The sequence below is a fragment of the Lagenorhynchus albirostris genome, chromosome 6 (genome assembly GCF_949774975.1).
Source record: "Lagenorhynchus albirostris chromosome 6, mLagAlb1.1, whole genome shotgun sequence".
NCBI lineage: Eukaryota > Metazoa > Chordata > Mammalia > Artiodactyla > Delphinidae > Lagenorhynchus > Lagenorhynchus albirostris.
The window spans coordinates 22,511,177-22,533,554 of NC_083100.1; the positions used below are offsets into that span (position 1 = coordinate 22,511,177).

A 22,378-nucleotide genomic window follows, 5' to 3' on the forward strand; every position below is an offset into this window, starting at 1 on the left:
GGTGACCATATGTGCGTGGGTTTATCTCTGGGCTTTCTATCCGGTTCCATTGATCTATCTTTCTGTTTTTGTGCCAGTACCATACTGTCTTGATTACTGTAGCTTTGTGGTATAGTCTGAAGTCAGGGAGCCTGATTCCTCCAGCTCCGTTTTTCATTTTCAAGATTGCTTTGGCTATTCAGGGTCTTTTGTGTTTCCATACAAATTGTGAACTTTTTTGTTCTACTTCTGTGAAAAATGCCAGTGGTAGTTGGATAGGGATTGCATTGAATCTGTAGATTGCTTTGGGTAGTAGAGTCATTTTCACAATGTTGATTCTTCCAATCCAAGAACATGGTATATCTCTCCATCTATTTGTATCATCTTTAATTTCTTTCATCAGTGTCTTATAATTTTCTGCATACAGGTCTTTTGTCTCCTTAGGTAGGTTTATTCCTAGATATTTTATTCTTTTTGTTGCAATGGTAAATGCAAGTGTTTTCTTGATTTCACTTTCAGATTTTTCATCATTAGTGTATAGGAATGCCAGAGATTTCTGTGCATTAATTTTGTATCCTGCTACTTTACCAAATTCATTGATTAGCTCTAGTAGTTTTCTCGTAGCATCTTTAGGATTCTCTATGTATAGTATCATGTCATCTGCAAATAGTGACAGCTTTACTTCTTTTCTGATTTGGATTCCTTTTATTTCCTTTTCTTCTCTGATTGCTGTGGCTAAAACTTCCAAAACTGTGTTGAATAAGAGTGGTGAGAGTGGGCAACCTTGTTTTGTTCCTGATCTTAGTGGAAATGCTTTCAGTTTTTCACCATTGAGGACAATGTTGGCTGTGGGTTTGTCATATATGGCCTTTATTATGTTGAGGAAAGTTTCCTCTATGCCTACTTTCTGCAGGATTTTTATCATAAATGGGTGTAGAATTTTGTCGAAAGTTTTCTCTGCATCTATTGAGATGATCATATGGTTTTTCTCCTTCACTTTGTTAATATGGTGTATCACGTTGATTGATTAGCGTATACTGAAGAATCCTTGCATTCCTGAAATAAACCCCACTTGATCATGGTGTATGATCTGTTTAATGTGCTGTTGGATTCTGTTTGCTAGTATTTTGTTGAGGATTTTTGCATCAATGTTCATCAGTGATATTGGCCTGTAGTTTTCTTTCTTTGTGACATCCTTGTCTGGTTTTGATATCAGGGTGATGGTGGCCTCGTGGAATGAGTTTGGGAGTGTTCCTCCCTCTGCTATATTTTGGAAGAGTTTGAGAAGGATAGGTGTTAGCTCTTCTCTAAATGTTTGATAGAATTCGCCTGTGAAGCCATCTGGTCCTGGGCTTTTGTCTGTTGGAAGATTTTTAATCACAGTTTCAATTTCAGTGCTTGTGATTGGTCTACTCATATTTTCTATTTCTTCCTGATTCAGTCTTGGCAGGTTGTGCATTTCTAAGAATTTGTCCATTTCTTCCAGGTTGTCCATTTTATTGGCATAGAGTTGCTTGTAGTAATCTCTCATGATCTTTTGTATTTCTGCAGTGTCAGTTGTTACTTCTCCTTTTTCATTTCTAATTCTATTGATTTGAGTCTTCTCCCTTTTTTTCTTGATGAGTCTGGCTAATGGTTTATCAATTTTGTTTATCCTTTCAAAGAACCAGCTTTTAGTTTTATTGATCTTTGCTATAATTTCCTTCATTTCTTTTTCATTTATTTCTGATCTGATTTTTATGATTTCTTTCCTTCTGCTAGCCTTGGGGCTTTTTTGTTCTTCTTTCTCTAATTGCTTTAGTTGCAGGGTTAGGTTGTTTATTCGAGATGTTTCCTGTTTCTTAAGACAGGATTGTATTGCTATAACCTTCCCTCTTAGTACTATTATTGCTGCATCCCATAGATTTTGGGTCGTCGTGTCTCCATTGTCATTTGTTTCTAGGTATTTTTTTATTTCCTCTTTGATTTCTTCATGATCACTTTGTTATTAAGTAGTGTTTTGTTTAGCCTCCATGTGTTTGTATTTTTTACGTAGCTTTTCCTGTAATTGATATCTAGTCTCACAGCGTTGTGGTCGGAAAAGATACTTGATACAATTTCAGTTTTCTGAAAGTTACCAAGGCTTGATTTGTGACCCAAGATGTGATCTATCCTGGAGAATGTTCCATGAGCAGTAGAGAAAAATGTGTATTCTGTTGTTTTTGGATGGAATGTCCTATAAATATCAATTAAGTCCATCTTGTTTAATATATCATTTGAAGCTTGTGTTTCCTTATTTATTTTCATTTTCGATGATCTGTCTCTTGGTGAAAGTGGGGTGTTAAAGTCCCCTACTCTGAATGTGTTACTGTCGATTTCCCCTTTTATGGCTGTTAGTATTTGTTTTATGTATTGAGGTGCTCCTATGTTGGGTGCATAAATATTTACAATTGTTATATCTTCTTCTTTGATCAATCCCTTGATCATTATGTAGTGTCCTTCTTTGTCTCTTCTAATAGTGTTTATTTTAAAGTCTATTTTGTCTGATAAGACAATTGCTACTCCAGCTTTCTTTTGGTTTCCATTTGCATGATATATCTTTTTCCATCCCCTTACTTTCAGTCTGTATGTGTCTCTAGGTCTGAAGTGGGTCTCTTGGAGACAGCAAATATATGGGTCTTGTTTTTGTATCCATTCAGCCAATCTGTGTCTTTTGGTGGGAGCATTTAGTCCATTTACATTTAAGGTAATTATAGATATGTATGTTCCTATTCCCATTTTCTTAATTGTTTTGGGTTCGTTATTGTAGGTCTTTTCCTTCTCTTGTGTTTCCTGCCTAGAGAAGTTCCTTTATCAGTTGTTGTAGAGCTGGTTTGGTGGTGCTGAACTCTCTCAGCTTTTGCTTGTCTGTAAAGGTTTTAATTTCTCCATCAAATCTGAGTGAGATCCTTGCTGGGTAGAGTAATCTTGGATGCAGGTTTTTCTCCTTCCTCACTTTAAATATGTCCTGCCAGTCCCTTCTGGCTTGCAGAGTTTCTGCTGAAAGATCAGCTGTTAACCTTACGGGGATTCCGCTGTGTGTTATTTGTTGTTTTTCCCTTGCTGCTTTTAATATGTTTTCTTTGTATTTAATTTTTGACAGTTTGATTAATATGTGTCTTGGCATATTTCTCCTTGGATTTATCCTGTATGGGACTCTCTGTGCTTCCTGGACTTGTTTAACTATTTCCTTTCCCATATTAGGGAAGTTTTCAACTTTAATCTCTTCAAATATTTTCTCAGTCCCTTTCTTTTTCTCTTCTTCTTTTGGAACCCCTATAATTTGAATGTTGGTGTGTTTAATGTTGTCCCAGAGGTCTCTGAGACTGTCCTCAGTTCTTTTCATTCTTTTTTCTTTGTTCTGCCCTGCAGTAGTTATTTCCACTATTTTATCTTCCAGGTCACTTATCCGTTCTTCTGCCTCAGTTATTCTGCTAGAGTATTTTTAATTTCTTTTATTGTGTTGTTCATCATTGTTTATCTTTAGTTCTTCTAGGTCCTTGTTAAATGTTTCTTGCATTTTGTCAATTCTATTTCCAAGATGTTGGATCATCTTTACTGTCATTATTCTGAATTCTTTTTCAGGTAGACTGCCTGTTTCTTCTTAATTTGTTAGGTCTGGTGGGTTTTTATCTTGCTCCTTCATCTGCTGTGTGTTTTTGTGTCTTCTCATTTTGCTTATCTTACTGTGTTTGGGGTCTCCTTTTTTCAGGCTGCAGGTTCATAGTTCCCGTTGTTTTTGGTGTCTGTCCCCAGTGGCTAAGGTTGGTTCAGTGGGTTGTGTAGGTGTCCTGGTGGAGGGGACTGGTGCCTGTGTTCTGGTGGATGAGGCTGGGTCTTGTCTTTCTGGTGGGCAGGTCCACGTCTGGTGGTGTGTTTTGGGGTGTCTGTGGACTTATTATGATTTTGGGCAGCCTCTCTGCTAATGGGTGGGGTTGTGTTCCTGTCTTGCTAGTTGTTTGGCATAGGGTGTCCAGCACTGTAGCTTGCTGGTCGTTGAGTGAAGCTGAGTGCTGGTGTTGAGATGGAGATCTCTGGGAGATTTTCGCCGTTTGATATTATGTGGAGCTGGGAGGTCTCTTGTGGACCAGTGTCCTGAAGTTGGCTCTCCCACCTCAGAGGCAAAGCACTGACTCCTGGCTGCAGCACCGAGAGCCTTTCATCCACATGGCTGAGAAGAAAAATTAGAAAGAAAGTATTAGTAGAAGTAGAAAGGGAGGAAGGAAGCAAGGAAGGAAGGAAGGAAGGAAGAAAGAAAGAAAGAAAGAAAGAAGAGAGGGAGGGAGGGAAGGAAGGAGGGAAAGAAGGAGGGAAGGAAGGAAAAAAAGAAAGAAAAGATAAAGTAAAATAAAATAAGATAAAATATAATAAAGTTATTTAAATAAAAAAATAATTATTAAGAGAAAAAAACAAACAAAAACGGACAGATAGAATCCTGGGACAAATGGTGGAAGCAAAGCTATACAGACAAAAATCTCACAGAGAAGCATACACTTACACCCTCACAAAAAGAGGAAAATGGGAAAAAAATCATAAATCTTGCTCTCAAAGTCCACCTCCTTAATTTGGGATGACTCGTTGTCTATTCATGTATTCCACAGATGCAGGTACATCAAGTTGATTGTGGAGCTTTAATCCGCTGCTTCTGAGCCTGCAGGGAGAGACTTCCCTTTCTCTTCTTTGTTCTCACAGCTCCCAGGGGCTCAGCTTTGGATTTGGCTCCGCCTCTGCGTGTAGGTCGCTGGAGGGCGTTTGTTCTTTGCTCAGACAGGACGGGGTTAAAGGAGCCGCTGATTCGGGGACTCTGGCCCACTCAGGCGGGGGTGGGGGTAGGGGGGCACGGAGTGCAGGGCGGGCCTGTGGCGGCAGAGGCCAGCATGACGTTGCAGTAGCCTGAGGCGCGCCGTGCGTTCTCTCGGGGAAGTTGTCCCTGGATCCTGGGACCCTGGCAGTGGCGGGCTGCACAGGCTCCCCGGAAGGGGGGGTGTGGAGAGTGACCTGTGCTCGCACACAGGCTTCTTGGTGGCGGCAGCAGCAGCCTTACCGTCTCATGCCCGTCTCTGGTGTCTGCGCTGATAGCCGCGGCTCGCGCCCGTCTCTGGAGCTCATTTAGGTGGTGCTCTGAATCCCCTCTCCTCACGCACCCCAAAACAATGGTCTCTTGCCTCTTAGGCAGGTCCAGACTTTTCCCCGGACTCCCTCCCGGCCAGCCGTGGCGCAGTAACCCCCTGCAGGCTGTGTTCACGCCGCCAACCCCAGTCCTCTCCCTGCGCTCCAACTGAAGCCCGAGCCTCAGCTCCCAGGCCCGCCCGGCCCGGCGAGTGAGCAGACAAGCCTCTCGGGCTGGTGAGTGCCGGTCGGCACCGATCCTCTGTGCGGGAATCTCTCCGCTTTGCCCCCTGCACCGCTGTTGCTGTGCTCTCCCCCGCGGCTCCAAGCTTCCCTCTCCGCCACCCGCAGTCTCTGCCTGCGAAGGGGTTCCTAGTGTGTGGAAACCTTTCCTCCTTCACAACTTCGTCCCACTGGTGCAGGCCCCATCCCTATTATTTTGTCTCTGTTTTTTCTTTTTTCTTTTGCCCTACGCAGGTACGTGGGGGAGTTTCTTGCCTTTTGGGAGGCCTGAGATCTTCTGCCAGCGTTCAGTAGGTGTTCTGTAGGAGTTGTTCCACGTGTAGATGTATTTCTGGTGTATCTGTGGGGAGGAAGGTGATCTCCGCGTCTTACTTTTCCGCCATCTTCGCGGAAGTCTCTGTGTTGTTCTTAATGTCAGGCAACTTAGTGTGATTTTTAAAAAAATGTTCACAGCTATTCAAAACTAGTTGAAAACCATCTATATTAAGGAAAGATGTGGTGGACCAAAGCTTTCAAAATTAATCATAAAGATTTATGACTTATTAAAACTAGATCTTGTGTTTGAGGTTATCCACCAGCTTGCCTGGTAGACAGAAGCTTTACTGGCTGAACTATATAGCAAGTTTAGTATCAACGTTTTATGGCATTTTCCACAAACCAAGTAGATTAAAGAGGAAATTTCATCTAAACTTTCTCTGCAGAGAACTGTCTTATTTAAAAACTTAAGCAAATTTAAACAAATTAACAAAAAGAATTATACAAAACAGTCTGGATCCATTGGATCCAAATTTAACTATTGGAAGGCTTCTGTTGGAACTTATTTTGTCTTAATTGGTCCATATCTTTTATTTCTTTATATTATATATATAGAGAGAGCATCTTACAGTGTCATAGTTAATGAACTTTGAATGAACATTCTAAGAATAGGGCATAATTATACTATTGTACTAGCCATTCTGTCTCATCATATTTATTTTACAGATATTTTGTCAGATGGTATTTATCTTTATTTTACAGAAACGGGAGATACAGCTAGGAAAGTTCCTTCTTCAAGGTTAAATTTGTGCCTGAGATTCTGCTTTAGTCCTAGTTTTGGTGCTAATTCCTCACAGACGACTAATAACCATCCCCGTACAGGGTGAATTTTGGTAATGAAAGAGGTGACTAGAATGAAGATTAGAAGATATATAAATATGCCATTTTATTCGTCTCTTAGAGAATGAAAAAAGTGGAATTGCATCCTAAGGATGTAAACTAGCCTTCAGAAAGTGAAAATGTATTTTACTGACCTGTTCTTTCAGTACACTGCTTTCAAAATCTCATCTAGCCTAACCTTTTTTAAAAAAAAATTTAATTCTGCCTCTTCATTTCTCATCTCATTGTGATGGGGAGAGCAAATGGTTGTCCTCTTTTCTTTCATAATCTCTTCCTCTTCCCCACTCTCATCTAAGTTTAAATAAAATTGCTGCTATAGGAGTTCTGAAAGGCCTTAGCACCTAAGGGAATTGCTGTGGGAATGGGCCAGACATTTTGCACTGGACTTGTGTCTGTGAAGAGAGGAAGGGCCAGATACGGTGTTTCTTTGTTTTTGTTTTAGATGAGGAAGATTGATCCTAAGAGGCAATCATTATATCATCATTTTATAAATAGCTCCATAATCAGATTAATAAACTTATACTTTTCTATTAAAATTTATTTCTTCAAATTGATGTTGAGTGAGCTGTGGAATTTTAAAAATACAGGTAGTTTTTACTAGTCATATTTTGCTAATTATCAAAAAATAAATATACCAAAGCATTTCTGTCAGCTAAGATTGATTAGGCAACTTCATGCTTAGAGAAATATTTTACAAAGATTGTCTAAGAATAAAAAAAAATTAACATCTGTTGATGTAATAGTCCTACTTCTGAGAATATACTCCAAGCAAGTAATACAAAAGAAAGAAAAAAAACTATTTGCATTGTTATTTCTTATAACAAGAAGTAGGGGGGAATAACCGGAATATGAGAAAATTGAGAACATTCTGGAATGCTTAAAGGTGTTTTCTGAAAAAAATTTTATTTTTATATGATAATTAGTAGGACTGAATATGAAAAAACAAATTTGTTTAAATTTTTTAAAGAACATAAAACAATTATATCTTCACTGTCAATATATAAATGTGTAAATATGTACAGGGAAAGAAACAATCAAATCAGTTGTAGATTGGTAGGTAGAGGTCTGTTAGTTTATAACAGTTTCAAAATCAATGTATGTCTCTTAAATTCAAGTTTTTTATGAAGAAGTTCAAATTCTCAAGTTCTAATAACAATTAGATCTTCTTTTTGATCTTTTCTAAAAATTAATTGGGTAGGTGAGGGTTTCATTCTTTTTTTTTTGTGGTACGCGGGCCTCTCACTGTTGTGGCCTCTCCCGTTGTGGAGCACAGGTTCCGGACGCGCAAGCTCAGCGGCCATGGCCCACGGGCCTAGTTGCTCCGCGGCATGTGGGATCTTCCCGGACTGGGGCACGAACCCGCGTCCCCTGCATGGGCAGGCGGACTCTCAACCACCGCGCCACCAGAGGGTTTCATTCTTAATCAGGGAAATTAGAACCTGTGAATGTATATTGCTTCAATCTGGTACACCAGATTGTTGATACCTGTTGTGCAGACCTAGCAGATAAATTTTAATATGGTTATTGTCCAATAAAAATGGAAGTCTTACATAAATATTTCAGTTTTAAATATATGACTAACAAAGAACACCAAGTATGAGTTTTTAAATTATTGAGGATTGTTTTGATATTATTATTCATAATACAAGGTTTTAGAATTGATACCCAGATTTTGCCCAAGCAAATTTTATGATACAGTAATATATTTTTGTGATAGAATTTGACCTGCTTCTCAATATGCATTAAGTAAAATAAATAAATTTAGCAAACTATCCTATGAGGAAATGTATTTTTATGTATAAATATGCTTATAATTGGAATATTGGCTTAAAAAGTAGCCAAAAATAAACAGTTGTTCAATGGTATTTATATGAAAACACAAAATCTAATGATCTGTGACAGTTGATTTCCTAAATCTAAATGTTTATGATGGCACGAGAGGAGCATTTACCTTTTATTTTACATTTTCAGCCTTCATTTTATTGTCCTTCCACTCTTCACTGTGGAATTTCATAGTATTGGGCTTAGCTCTTCTTTTACTTGCCATCCTATTTTTTAAAAATTTCAGTGAGAGTGAAAGTTGTTTTTCCATTTTTGTCATTGTTGTAAAAAGTTTCCTCTTAAAAACCATTTCCTTTTGTCTGAAATTTAGTGATATCATAGCCTATTTGACTAAAAAGCCTACTAGAAAAGCATCTAAAAATAATTTTTTGTTGTTTTTACAACTTGGGTGTTCATTTTCAATACAATCAGAAAGGAAATTCTTCAGTGTTTATTTTACTAATAATGCAGTTTTCTTGAGTTACGTAAGTGCCCAGTTTGGATCTAATGACATATTTATTAGGATTTTTGATTTTGACATAAAATATTGATTCTGTATTTTCTTGTTTTTTAGGATAACATTTAGTGTTGGCTAAGAGTAATATTTAATTCTGATTTTCAGTGCTATTTCAGTTACAAATAGCCAGTGGCTTCAGAAGAATAACAGTTCTTTAAATTAGGAATTTATTTATTGCTCTAGCTTTTGAAGAGAGTAAGCACATTCTGTGGTCTTCGTGGAGGGATACTTTCCTCTTTGGACATTTAACAGATCTCCATTTGAACGCTTCATTCTGTCTTCATTGTATTCTATAATCATTTGTATGTAGCTGTAGATTCAGAAACCCTTTTTTCTACTCCCTCCCACTTGTGCAATCCTGTTTTTCCTTCTAAAACTAGGAAAAGTGACTAAACTTAATATAGATTAATGAGCATCATCAGTGGTTCATGCAGCTGAAATGAAAATATACATCCATGGATATATGTGCTTTTATGAGGTAGGAGGCAAGAGTGGCTCCTCGAGATTCAGAATAAAGGAATACATTTCTGGATGGTACAAGCTTCTTTTAAAAAAAAAAATCATATCCCAGAATTCATAAGCTGCATTAGTATACAGATTCTAGAGTTTGCTTAGGTAGCCAGAGCTACTTTAATGACTTCGAGTTAATGACTTTGAGTTAAGCAGTACTTTGGGAATTGGGCTGCTTACCTCTATATAAAAAAGTAATAAAATCAGGGCAAAAGGAAAGCTTACCTGAAATGATATACACATGATCTGGAATACATCTGTGCTGAAAAGAATCTTAGTTTTAATAAGATAGGTAGTTGATTCCTGTACTTCTGAAAAATGATAGCTTTGGTCAAAATCTTAAAATATAATAGAACGTGTGAAAAGTAAGAAAGATGATATAAAGCATACATTTTACAAGGATAGTGGCTTGACACATTTTAAAGTATATATCATTCTGGCATATTCAGAAATCTGTGTTTACATAAACAATATAAATTATTCATGTATAGTCATTTCAGTTTGGATTCAGATCCTCCTATTTAGCTGAGAAAGTTAACTAGTGATCTTGCATATGCGTATTTCTTCACAAGAATCAATTTCTGCTGAACTATTTTATTGGCAGGTAATGGAATAATATGGACTTTATTAAGTACAAATACAAAATATAATTTGGTTGAGTTTTAGGATGTATTTTTTATTGAAGTATAGTTGATTTACAATGTATTAATTAGTGCTGTACAGCAAAGCGATTCAGTTATATATATACATTCTTTTTTATATTTTCCATTATAGTTTATCATAGGATATTGGATATAGTTCTGTGTGCTATACAGTAAGGAAGTATCTTTAAATTGCTGGAAAAAGACCTGTTTTAAAATCTTTATAGAGATTAAGGATTACAGTATATATTATACTTTAGATGAGTTTATGACTAGGAATGTTGTGAAAGTTCTGATAGTTTTTTTAACATGGAAAATAGATATAACACTTCTTGCTGCAGTTTGCTTAACTAACTTACGTTGAGTAATTAAAACCTTAAAATATTATCTATTATTTAGGTTTGTTAATTAGGTAGTATTATGGCTTGTAGATTCTTCCATTTCATTGATGATGTTAATATATCAGCATTTAGGTTGCTGAAAGTTTAAAGCATTTCATTCTTGTTTTGGTAAATCAGTTCAATTGGTTTATCTCAAAAGAAATCTACTAGGAAGTTGATATTAAATGTAATTATCGTAAATGTCTACTGAGAAGTATGAACATTCTGAAACTCATAGGGTACAAATGAGAGAGTGACAGCTTTGGCGTCAGTCAGATTAAACAAACTCATTGATTCACTGAAGACAAAGCCAAATGCATTGTTCTCCGCCCTCCAACCCCCCACTCCCAGGTAGTCAGCAGTTTTTGACGCTTTGGTATACCTTTTGGCTAATCTCTTAAAAAATAAGGATCCTCCTGTTTAGTCATCTGTTAAGTGGTTGTGTCATTTATTTTGAGATACAGTATGTTAAATCTGAGTAGAGAGCACCTGGCATTTCCTAAGATGCTTTATTTTTTTAATAAAATAAAGATAAAGAAACACTGATCTAGAAGTTGGAGGATATCTGAGTTCTTATCTCACATGTATCACTGGGAAAGCTGCTTAAATCTCTTAGGATTTAAGTTTCCTTATCTATGAAATGAAGAGGTTGATTAGACAAGCATCAAGTCAAATTGGCAATCTAAGTCCAAAACAGATAAAATTTGTGTGGTTTAGTTCAGCATAATCATTTAATTTTTGTGTCTTTAGGTATGATGTACATTTTCCTATTTGTTACAGTCTCCATAACTCCCTACCACTTAACACAGGGTTCCCCACATGATTATATAATTTGCGTGGCCCTTGTAGGTGTTCGAGTTACAGTCTTTGGACTAGATGTCACACCCAAATTTCAAAACATATTCCATGTTTTCTGTTCTACAACGGCAATCCTAACAGATTGTTATAGACCTAGAAACTGTTCCTTAGTTTTCACAGGGAAGCTATATTTTCCTTCTTTAGCTGATATTAAGTGGTAGAGAGAGTTGGCAAATTGTTACTTGGAATAAAAGGATATAGAGGAACACATTCTTCATTTAGCTCAGTAATTGTAATTAGAGCATTGGATTTTTCTGCCTGCCTTTACAGAAATTTACTGAACAATTGCTATAAGGCTGAAAGTTTTGTGACTTGAGGCATATTTACACTGAAAGAGTACTGGCCTCTCCCTCTGGTAGTGCCATGCTGCCCTCTTGGTGTCTGCCATCTCATTTCTCTTGATGTCATGCTTATCTCATTCTAGTGTCTGTTAAGCCTACATTCTGTTGATTGACTAACGCTGGCATATTGCCTGGATCAATTGAAACCATTTTAGTATGCTTTTTTGATAGTTTAAATAACCAGTCAAATAAACCCATAAAATGCATAAGCAGCCAGCATAGGCACAGCCCATTTATTTATTTCTGTAGTTACACATTAGCTCTTTACTTGTTACAGTTACTTGATATTATAGGAGTATTCAGTGTTCAGTCCTTGGCTTTATATGCTGGCATATACAGTTCATCTAAAGATACTGGTATAAATGCTCTTCAAATATCATCAGGAAAGGAGGTTTAGGAAGGGGGTAACATGCTTAAGTGATAAAAAGTAAAAGTAATAATTTATATGTGAAATAATGAGTTTGAGGTAAGTCAGTGATTTGGCTAGATTGGTAATTTTTTTTGCATTGGTGTTTAATGTAGAACCAATATATGATGTCATGTAAGCACACTGTCAGTGTTTCTCCTATGATTTTGACCTAGTCAAAAATTTTATTTTGAGACTCATTTTTAGTATACAGTAATGTTAATATTTTAGTATTAGCTTCATTGGAAAGATAGTTTTTTATACCCTGTGGGTAGTTATTAAAAATTCTATTTTTAAAATATGATTTTTACTACATGCAAAAAACAATTTTTAATAAAAAACATCATATTTATGATAAGTTAGTGAAAAGAGTAGAATTCAGCATAGCAAACTTAGCTAAATATGATCCTTGGACTTCCCTGGTGGCGCAGTGGTTGAGAGTCCGCCTGCCGATGCAGGGGACGCTGGTTCGTGCCCCGGTCCGGGAAGATCCCACATGCCGCGGAGCGGCTGGGCCCATGAGCCATGGCCGCTGAGCCTGCGCATCCGGAGCCTGCGCTCCGCAACGGAAAAGGCCACAACAGTGAGAGGCCCTCGTACCGAAAAAAAAAAAAAAAAGATCCTTTTATTGAAAACACTGGGGATGTTTTAGTCCCCAGGCAAAACTAGCAAAAAATTAAGAATCACATGATAGGAAATTACAGATATGTCAGGGTTGAGTGTTCAACTGGAGTATGCATTCATAGTCCCAAGTTAAGAAAAAATTCAGTCCCTTGACAAAGCTCTGCTTTTGGTGAGATAGATGTATTCAGTCATTAAAATATTCTAACTTTTATATATTATGCAATGTCTTGGAATATCTCAGTTGAAGCTGCTCTAAAACATTTGAAATATTCACCAAGTCATCTCTAGACTGGTGACTTCATTGACTACCTGTCAATTCCAAACACGTCCCAGACTCTGCTTTACTGTTTATTTTAACAAGAGCTGTAGAGCCCCTGTTATTTGACCAGCTTAATAAGCGAGGTGTTCTGGACTCAAGTACTTTCCTTAATGTCAGATCACTTATAGTCTAACAGGAGGTTAGGCATAGAACCACCAGAATGAGTGGGGCAGATGATAAGACCTCAGGGTCAGATCATTGTGGGCTGAACTAAATGAGGGACTTTTTATTACTTTCATTTTGATAATGGTTATAAATTAAAATTTAGATTTTTATTCTTGTACATGAAATAATGTACTGATTTAGGTTTTTCAGAAAGAAAACTAAAATTTGTATTCAGTACTACTTCATTGCTCAGTCCTCTGAAGAAAAGATTTCTTACATTTTCTTTATATGGAAAACCAGTTTTGTTTTGTTTTTTTTTGCGGTACGCGGTCCTCTCACTGCTGTGGCCTCTCCCGTTGTGGAGCACAGGCTCTGGACGCGCAGGCTCAGCGGCCATGACTCACGGGCCCAGCTGCTCCGCGGCATGTGGCATCTTCCCGGACCGGGGCTCGAACCCGTGTCCCCTGCATCGGCAGGCGGACTCTCAACCACTGTGCCACCGTGGAAGCCCTGGAAAACCAGTTTTATTACATTTTGTTTTGGCATAAGTAAAGTTTCTTTTTCTGTTTCAGAACAATATTTAACCATGAAGAAGAAAAATCACTTAGGTAAATGGCATAATTTCAATGTGAAAGAAATAATGCTCACTTGATATTTATTTTGCTTTTATCCTCATTTTTTTTCCCAGGGGTGAAAGCATGTCTACAAAGAAAAGAATATGAACAGGAAGAAAAGTATGAAATTCCTGAAGGACCACATAGAAGCAGGCTCAACAGAGAACAGCTGGTATTTTCCTTTTGATACTACTTTTATTGTTCTTATTATAACTTAATACTATTATTACCATCAGGAAAAACTTCTCCTGCCCTTTCAACAAGTCCAGGTGACTGATTAAAACTTTAATTGTGCTTATTTCAAGCACTTGATTCTGAGAGATGATTACAATGAGCAGTAAAAACCAGAATGTAATAATTTCATACTGTTACTAGATTTTGGGCATCTTGAACATTCCCATAAACCTTTCAGAATCTGAGGTGAGTCTCAGATATAGGAAGTAGCTTGAGAGAAGACTTAGAGCTACTTCTCGGATTTAGTTAACCATGTCTTTATTACCATATATTGTAGTTTTAATGGATAAAATTCCATTACCCTGTTGACATATAGGTATATTAAAAATGCCAAAGAAAAGTTTTTGTAGAAGGGACTTGTGAAACTTTTTCTGTAAAGCTCACAGAAGTGTGTTTCATATCTAATTGGATCCCTAGCCATGGCCATATAATGTATTGTGTTCTAAGGAAAACATCTCTAGAATCCTGGAGGCCACACTCCCACGTCACTGCCCTGGGGACCTTAGATTGGTAGTATATAGGAACCTAAATATGGATGGGCAGAATTGGAAAACTCCATAGCAAAGCTGTTACGCTTACAATTAAGTTTAGCTTGGTATCCGTGAAGCATGTTTCAGTTACCCTAGGAAGGAATTCTTGGGGCTTTAAGTCCCACGAAATAAATGAATAAATATTCTGATATAAGATGCTTGATGAACAGGTTTTATGTGGATGTATACCATACACACACACAGAGACACACACACAGAGCACACCTAAAATGTGAGAAGAGTGAAAAGCACCAGAGTCTTAAGGAAAAAATTGTATAGGAAACCTTTATTTGCATGAGTATTTTTTTTTTTACCTAAATGGTTTATTTGAAATACAGCTTGTCCTAGCACCTCATTAAGTAGCTTCTTAACTGCTTGTGACTTTTCTTTTTATTTCCCTATTCATATGCAGTGTTTTTAAATATTTTGGTCTGCTTTTAATGAGCTTTTTTTTTTTGTTTTTTCAGTTGCCAAAGCTGTTTGATGGATGCTATTTCTATTTTGGGGGAACCTTCAAACACCATCCAAAGGACAGCCTTATTAAGCTTGTCACTGCGTCTGGGGGACAGATCCTCAGTAGAAAGCCCAAGCCAGACAGTGACGTGACTCAAACCATCAATACAGTCGCGTACCATGCCAAACCTGATTCTGATCAGCACTTCTGCACACAGTATATCATCTATGAGGATTTGTCTAATCATCGCCCAGAGAGAGTTAGGCAGGGCAAAGTCTGGATGGCTTCTTCCAGCTGGTTTATAGATTGTGTGATGTCCTTTGAGTTGATCCCTCTTGACAACTGAATCCTATACCAGATGTACATTTCAAATTGAACTTACACAGTGTGAGAGCCCAGTGACTGCACTGTTTTGATCATTCACATTTTTACAAATAGGTGGACTCATTCATACATTTTTTTGCCTTGAATTAAAAAAAAACCAAATTGCCAGATTATGAATTCACTCTATGTTTACCATTTAGATGCGGAGATTGCTTTAAGGGATTTTTCTTTTTAAAACTGGCATATGTGTTGATTCATCATGTCTTTCTATTCACATTATCAGCTGTCAAAGATTAATGAGAGGGGATCAGAACTGTTGGTTAAACATACAAGTGGTGTTATGTCTCACCCTTTTAATGTTCTTTGATGAAAAAAATCCACACCTGCCACCAGCAAAAATACTTGCCTTCGTTTAGTAAGCAAATAATATTGTCAAATAATTTATTCTGGCTTTGTTATAATGAAAATAGATTACCTGGTCTAAATTTGCCACCATAGGTGTTAAATTCTTCTCCTGTCTACAGTTGTATTTATTTTGCTACTTATAATTTACCTGTTCCTACATTTTTGTTCCCTTTTTAAAAAAATCTTGTCTCTTAATTAGGAAATCATGATTTGAATCTCAACATTACTGTTCTCTGGTGGTGAAAGTCAACATTGGGCTCATGATATATATTTTTATTGTATATATTTGCTTATTGTTAATCAACTTGTAACTGTGTTAATATATATATAAATGTGTAGAACATTTTTTCTAACACATTTTAGAGACATTGTTAGTCAAATGTAAATAAATTAGGGAGCAGTCTTTCTGGTAGACCTTATGTATTGCTAAAATAATTTTTCTGTAGGTCTTAATTTCTTTCTTCATAAATTGTTTTTCACTTTTGGATTGCTGGGGAGGCAGAAGTTGGTGATTACTTGATTTAGAACAGATTTTTGTCCAGGTGATACAAAAGTTTAATGGTAGTAGTGAAAAGGACTTATTCATAATACCAGGACCAGGACCATCAAGGCTGCAGAATAGTAGACAGGATGTCACCTGAGAATGGGGAGACCTGGGAAGGTTACTCTGGTCTGAGTATTTCTTATTTGTGAATCAATAAGGTAGATTAGATCATTTTAAAATATTTTCTAAGAAGTAGAATTCTTTAATAAGTCTTTCTAGAAATTTAATGTACTTATAATATTAAAGACATGGAAAGGGTGTTACTGTTGAGACTTGCCAGTTTGGTCCCTTTTGGGCCAAAGGGAATAGTTTGGTAACCATTAGATTAGAATACTGAGATTCTGAAGTTCATGAACATTTTAAGATCCATTTATTTGAAGTTTGAGATTCAGCTGATTATTTCAAAATAAAATTTACTTTAATCCCTTCTTTGACATGTTATTTTTCTATATAAAGAAATAAATTATGTGAACACAATAATACAGCTGACCCTGACCTTCAAGGGTGAATTAGCTCTGAAACACTCTCTCCAACCAGTATTGTGTTTGTTCCACATTTCATTCAAATGGAGAATGATAAACAACATAGCACCAAGCAAATCTGAGGGGTTAGATAATGTCTGGATTAAATAATTTAAGACTCTGGGATTTTGGTTGTCATTTTTGATTTATAACTGACTTCTAGTCACTTTCTATTGCCTCATCGGTCATATTCCTAGACAGGTTTGTGTTTGTTCCTCTGATCTGAATCCCCGTTTGTAAAAACACTTTGGGGAGTTGCTACTCGCTTTCCTTCATTCACTTTCTTGGTTTGTCCTCCTCCCTCTTTGTTGTATTTTGTGTCCCACTATTAAGCAGTTTTGTTTTTGGTTTCTTTAAATATTTATTTTGGCAGCAGTTAGTTGATGTTAAGCTCTTGAAACTTGTATTTTCTGTATAGATATACTTGTAATTATTTTCATTTTTCAGTCATAGATGCAAGCTTCCTTTTTTTTTAAAAATTTATTTATTTATTTTTGGCTGTGTTGGGTCTTCGTTTCTGTGCGAGGGCTTTCTCCAGTTGCGGAGAGCGGGGGCCGCTCTTCATCGCAGTGCGCGGGCCTCTCACTGTCACGGCCTCTCCCATTGCGGAGCACAGGCTCCAGATGCGCAGGCTCAGTAGTTGTGGCTCATGGGCTTAGTTGCTCCGTGGCATGTGGGATCCTCCCAGACCAGGGCTCGAACCCGTGTCCCCTGCATTGGCAGGCGGATTCTCAACCACTGCGCCACCAGGGAAGCCCCTCAAGCTTCCTTTTTATTTGCCATAAATCACTAAAGTTCTTTGTGCTTCCACATCTCTGTTTCTTCTATAGACGTGACTTACTCTGCACTGTTGAAGAACGATCCTCTGCAAGACTTGTGAGGAAATCTTTCAGCTGACAAAAGCTTGTCTTTTTGAGCACTGCATTTCTAAAGTATATTAGGTACTTTATTACTTAAATAAACTTTTTTGAATACAGTGTAACCTTGGTAGTTTGGAATCATCATTAAGACTGTAATTTATTACACAGTGATTCCCTTGTGGTTCATTTTTTTTTTAAACTGAAGTGTAATAGATGTAGTACTGTATCAGTCTCATATGTGTGTCATAGTGATTCAATATTTTATATACATTTCAAAATGGTCACCTTGTTAACTAGTTACCATTTATCACCACACAAAGTTAATTACAATATTATTGACTATATTTCCTATGCTTCGCATTACATCCCCATGACTTTATTTTATAACTGGAAGTCTGTACCTCTTAATCCCCTTCACTGATTCTGCCTGAACCCAACCCGCCCACCCCTTTCCCCTCTGGCAACCACCAGTTTGTTTTCTGTATCTGTGAGACTGCTTCTGTTTTGTTTTTTAGATTCCACATATAAGTGAAATCATAGAGAAATTGTATTTCTCTGTCTTATTTCACTTAGCATAATATCCTTTATGTCCCTCCATGTTGTCGCAAATGGCAAGATTTCATTATTTTTTATGGCTGAATTTGTTGATATTGTATATAAACATTGTACATATAAGTCACATCTTTTTCCACTTTCTCTTGATGGGCTCTTAGGTTGTTTCTGTATCTTGGCTATTGTAAATAATGCCGCAGTGAACATCGGGGTGCATATATCTTTTCAAGTTAGAGTTTTTGTTTTCTTCAGGTAAATACCCAGAAGTAGAATTGCTGGATCATATGGTAGTTCTATTTTTAACTTTTTGAGGAAGCTCCATATTGTTTTCCATAGTGGCTGCATGAATTACGTTTCCACCAACAGTGTACAAGGGTTTCTTTTTCTTCACATTCCCTCCAACACTTGTTATTTTTTGTCTTTTTGATCACTGCCATTCTGACAGGTGTAAGGTGATAAACACTTTTGATTTGCATTTCCCTGATGATTAGTGATGTCGAGCATCTTTTCATGTGCTTGTCGGCCATCTGTATGTCTTTGGGAAAATGTCTCTTCAGGTCCTCTGTACATTTTTAAATAGGGTTGTTCTGGGTTTTTTTTTGTTTTTTGGTGTTTTTTGTTTGTTTTATTTTTGGATATTAAGTTATAAAAGTTCTTTATATAGTTTTGATATTAGCTCCTTATGGAATATATGATTTATGAATTCAGTAGGTTACCTTTTTATTTTATTGATGGTTTCTTTTGCTATGCAAAAGCATTTTAGTTTGATGTAGTCCCATTTGTTTAGTTTTGCTTTTGTGTCCTTCCTTGCCTGAAGAGACAGGTTCATCAAACTAAAATGCTTTTGACCAATGTCAGAGAGCTTGCTGCCTATGTTTTCTTCTAGGAGTTTTATGGTTTGCCTCCAGCTTTGTTCTTTCTCAAGATTGTTTTGGCTATTTGTGATTCCATACAAAGTTTAGGATTCTTTGCTCTAGGTCAGTGAAAAATGCCATTGCTATTTTGATAGGGATTGCATAGTATCTGTAGATTGCCTGGGGTAGCGTAGACATTTTAACAGTGGTAATTCTTCCAATCTATGAGTAAGGTGTATTTTTCCATTTATTTGTGTTGTCTTCAAATTCTTTCAGAGTACAGGTCTTCCACCTCATTGGTTAAATTTATTCCTAGGTGTTTTATTCTCTTTTTGTGCAATTGTAAATGAGACTGTTTTCTTAACTTTCTGATAGCTTGTTTTTGGTATATAGAAATGCAACTGATTTCTATAAAGTTTGTATCCTGCAATTTTACTAAATTTATGTATTCCAGTAGTTTTTTCATGGCGTGTTGGATTTTCTGTATATAGTATCATGTCATCTGCAAGCAGTGACGTTTTTACTTCTTTTCCAGTTTGGATTCCTTTTATTTCTTTTTTTGTCAGATTGCTGTGGCTATGGCTTTCAATACTACATTGAATGAAAGTAGTGAGAGTGGGCATCTTTGTCTTGTTCCTGATCTTAGAGGAAAAGCTTTTAACTTTTCCCCAGTGAGTATGATGTTAGCTGTGTATTTGTCATATATAGTTTTTATTATGTTGAGGTACATTTCCTACACCCACATTATTGAGTTTTTATCAAGAATGGATGTTGAATGTTGTCAGATGTTTTTTTCTGCATCTGTTGAATCGATCATATGATTTTTATCCTTTGTTTTTGTTAATGTTAATGTGGTTTATCACACTGATGGATTTGCAGGTATTGAACCCTCCTTGCATTCCTGGAGTAAATCCTATTTCATTATGCTTCATCATGATGTATGATCCTTCAGTGTATTGTTGATGACTTTGGTTTGCCTTTTTTTGTTTTGTTTTGGTGTCTGGTTTTGGTGTCAGGGTAATGCTGGCTTCGTAAAATGAGTTTGGAACTTTTTCAACTTTTGGGAACAGTTTGAGAAGGATAAGTATTAACTTTAAAAAATTTTGGTAGAATTCCCCTGGGAGTTTTAAAATTCCTGTTTCAATTTCACTACTAGTAATTAATCTATTCAGATTTTATCTTTCTTCATGATTCAGTTTTGGAAGATTGTGTGTTTCTAGGAATTTAGCCATTTGTTCTAGGTTGTCTGATTTTTCGGCATATGATTGTTCATAGTAATTTCTTATCCTTGGCATTTCTATGGTATCAGTTGTAACTTCTCTTTCATTTCTGACTTTATTTGGCTTCTCTTTCTCTCTCCACTCCACCCCCCCCACACATACCCTTATGAGTCTGGTTAACGATTTATCAATTTTGTTTATCTTTTCAAAGAACCAGCTCTTACTTTCATTGATCTTTTCTATTGTGTTTTATTTTTCTAGTCTCTGTTTCAGTTATTTTTGTTCTGATCTTTATTGGTTCCTTCCTTCTACTAACTTTAAGCTTTGTTTGTTCTTCTTTTTCTAGTTTCTTTAGGTGTAAAGTTAGATTGTTTATTTGTAAATTTTCTTATTTCTTTTTTAAATTTTTTTAAAATTTATTAAGGTATTGTTGATGTATAATATTGTGTTAGTTTCAGGTGTAAATTTTCTTATTCACATAGTCTTGTCTCTTTGAACTTCCCTCTTAGAGCTACTTTTGCTACATTCCACAGATTTGGGAAAGTTGTGTTTCCATTTTTATTTGTTCAAGATATATTTTGATTTCCTCTTTGATTTCTTTATTGGCTGATTGTTTAGTAGCATGTTGTTTAGTCTCCACATGTTTGTGTTTTTTCCAGTTTTCCTTTTGTAATTGATTTCTAGTTTCATACTGTTGTAGTTGGAAAAGATGTTTGATGATGATTTCAGTCTTATTAAATTTATTGAGACTTGCTTTGTGGCGTAACATGTGATCTGTCCTGGAGAATGTTTCATATGCACTTGAAAAGAATGTGTGTTCTTCAGTTTTTAGATGGGATGTTTTGTCTATATCTCTTAAGTTCATCTGGTCTAATGTGTCATTTAAGGTCAACATTTCCTTATTAACTTTCTGTCTGGGTGATCTAGTCATTGATGTAAGTGTGGTATTAAAGTCCCCTACTATTATTGTATTACTGTCAATTCCTCCCTTTATGTTTGCTAATTTTTGCTTTATGTATCTAGGTGCTCCTCTGTTGAATGCATAAATATTTTCAAATGTCATATCCTCTTGTTGGGTTGACCCCTTTATCATAATGTATTGTCCTTCTTTGTCTTTTGTTACAGTTTTGGTTAAAGTCTGTTTCATCTGATACAAGTATTGCTACCCAAGCTTTCTTTTTGTTTTCATCTGCATGGAATACCTTTTTCCATCCCTTCATTCTCATCCTGTTTGTGTCCTTAGATCTGAAGTGAGTATCTTGTAGGCAGCATATAGATAGGTCTTTTTTTTTTTTTTAAATCCATTCACTCACCCTATGTCTTTTGATTGGAGCATTTAGTTAATTTACATTTAAAGTAATTGTTAATAATTAGGAACTTACTGCCATTTGGTCAATTGTTTTCTGGGTTTTTTGTAATTCTCTGTTCCTATTTTCTTTTCCTATTCTTTTTCCTTGTGGTTTTATGATTTTCTTTAATGTTATGTTTGGATTCCTTTCTCTTTATTTTTTGATATATCTATTAGAAATTTTGGTAACTATAGTTACCATGAGGTTCATATGTAACAGTCTATATGTAAAGCAATCTATTTTAAGTGGATAGTTGCTTAAGTTTGAGCACAGTTTAAAACACTAGGGACTTCCCTGGTGGCATAGTGGTTAAGAATCCACCTGCCACTGCAGGGGACATGGGTTCAATCCCTGGTCCAGGAAGATCCCACATGCTGCGGGACAGCTAAGCCCGTGTGCCACAATTACTGAGCATGTGCTCTAGAGCCCGTGAGACACAACTACTGAGCCTGTGTGCCTAGAGCCCATGCTCCACAACAAGAGAAGCCACTGCGATGAGAAGCCTGCGCACCTCAACGGAGAGTAGCCCCCCCCACTCACCGCAAGTAGAGAAAGCCCGTGCACACCAACGAAGACCCAATGCAGCCAAAAATAAATAAATTTATAAAAATAAAAACACCACATCCCCCCCCAAGGTTTATGTTTTTTACATCATATTTTACATCTTTTTGGTGCTTATTCATTTATTACTTATTGTAGTTATAGTTGATTTACTACTTTTGTCTTTTTATCTTCATACTAGCTTTGTAAGTGGTTAATTCACTACCTTTACTATATATTTGCCTTTACCAGTGAGATTTATGTTTTTCATATATTAATATTTTCTTATTTCTATTTATGGTCTTTTCTGCTTAAAGAATTCCCTTTAACATTTCTTATAAGGCCAGTTTA

At 36.5% G+C, this 22,378-nt stretch overlaps 1 protein-coding gene across 1 annotated transcript in view; it reads left to right on the forward strand.

Annotated features, from left to right (window-relative positions):
- BARD1 (BRCA1 associated RING domain 1) overlaps window positions 1-15,730 on the forward strand; it is a 76,641-nt gene extending 60,911 nt beyond the window's left edge. Inside the window, exons 10-11 of the mRNA XM_060151303.1 lie at window positions 13,715-13,812; window positions 14,872-15,730. Coding sequence (XP_060007286.1) covers window positions 13,715-13,812; window positions 14,872-15,204 — 431 coding nt within the window. The 3' untranslated portion in view covers window positions 15,205-15,730. The remainder of the gene's footprint in view (window positions 1-13,714; window positions 13,813-14,871) is intronic.
- The last annotated feature ends 6,648 nt before the right edge of the window (window positions 15,731-22,378 follow it).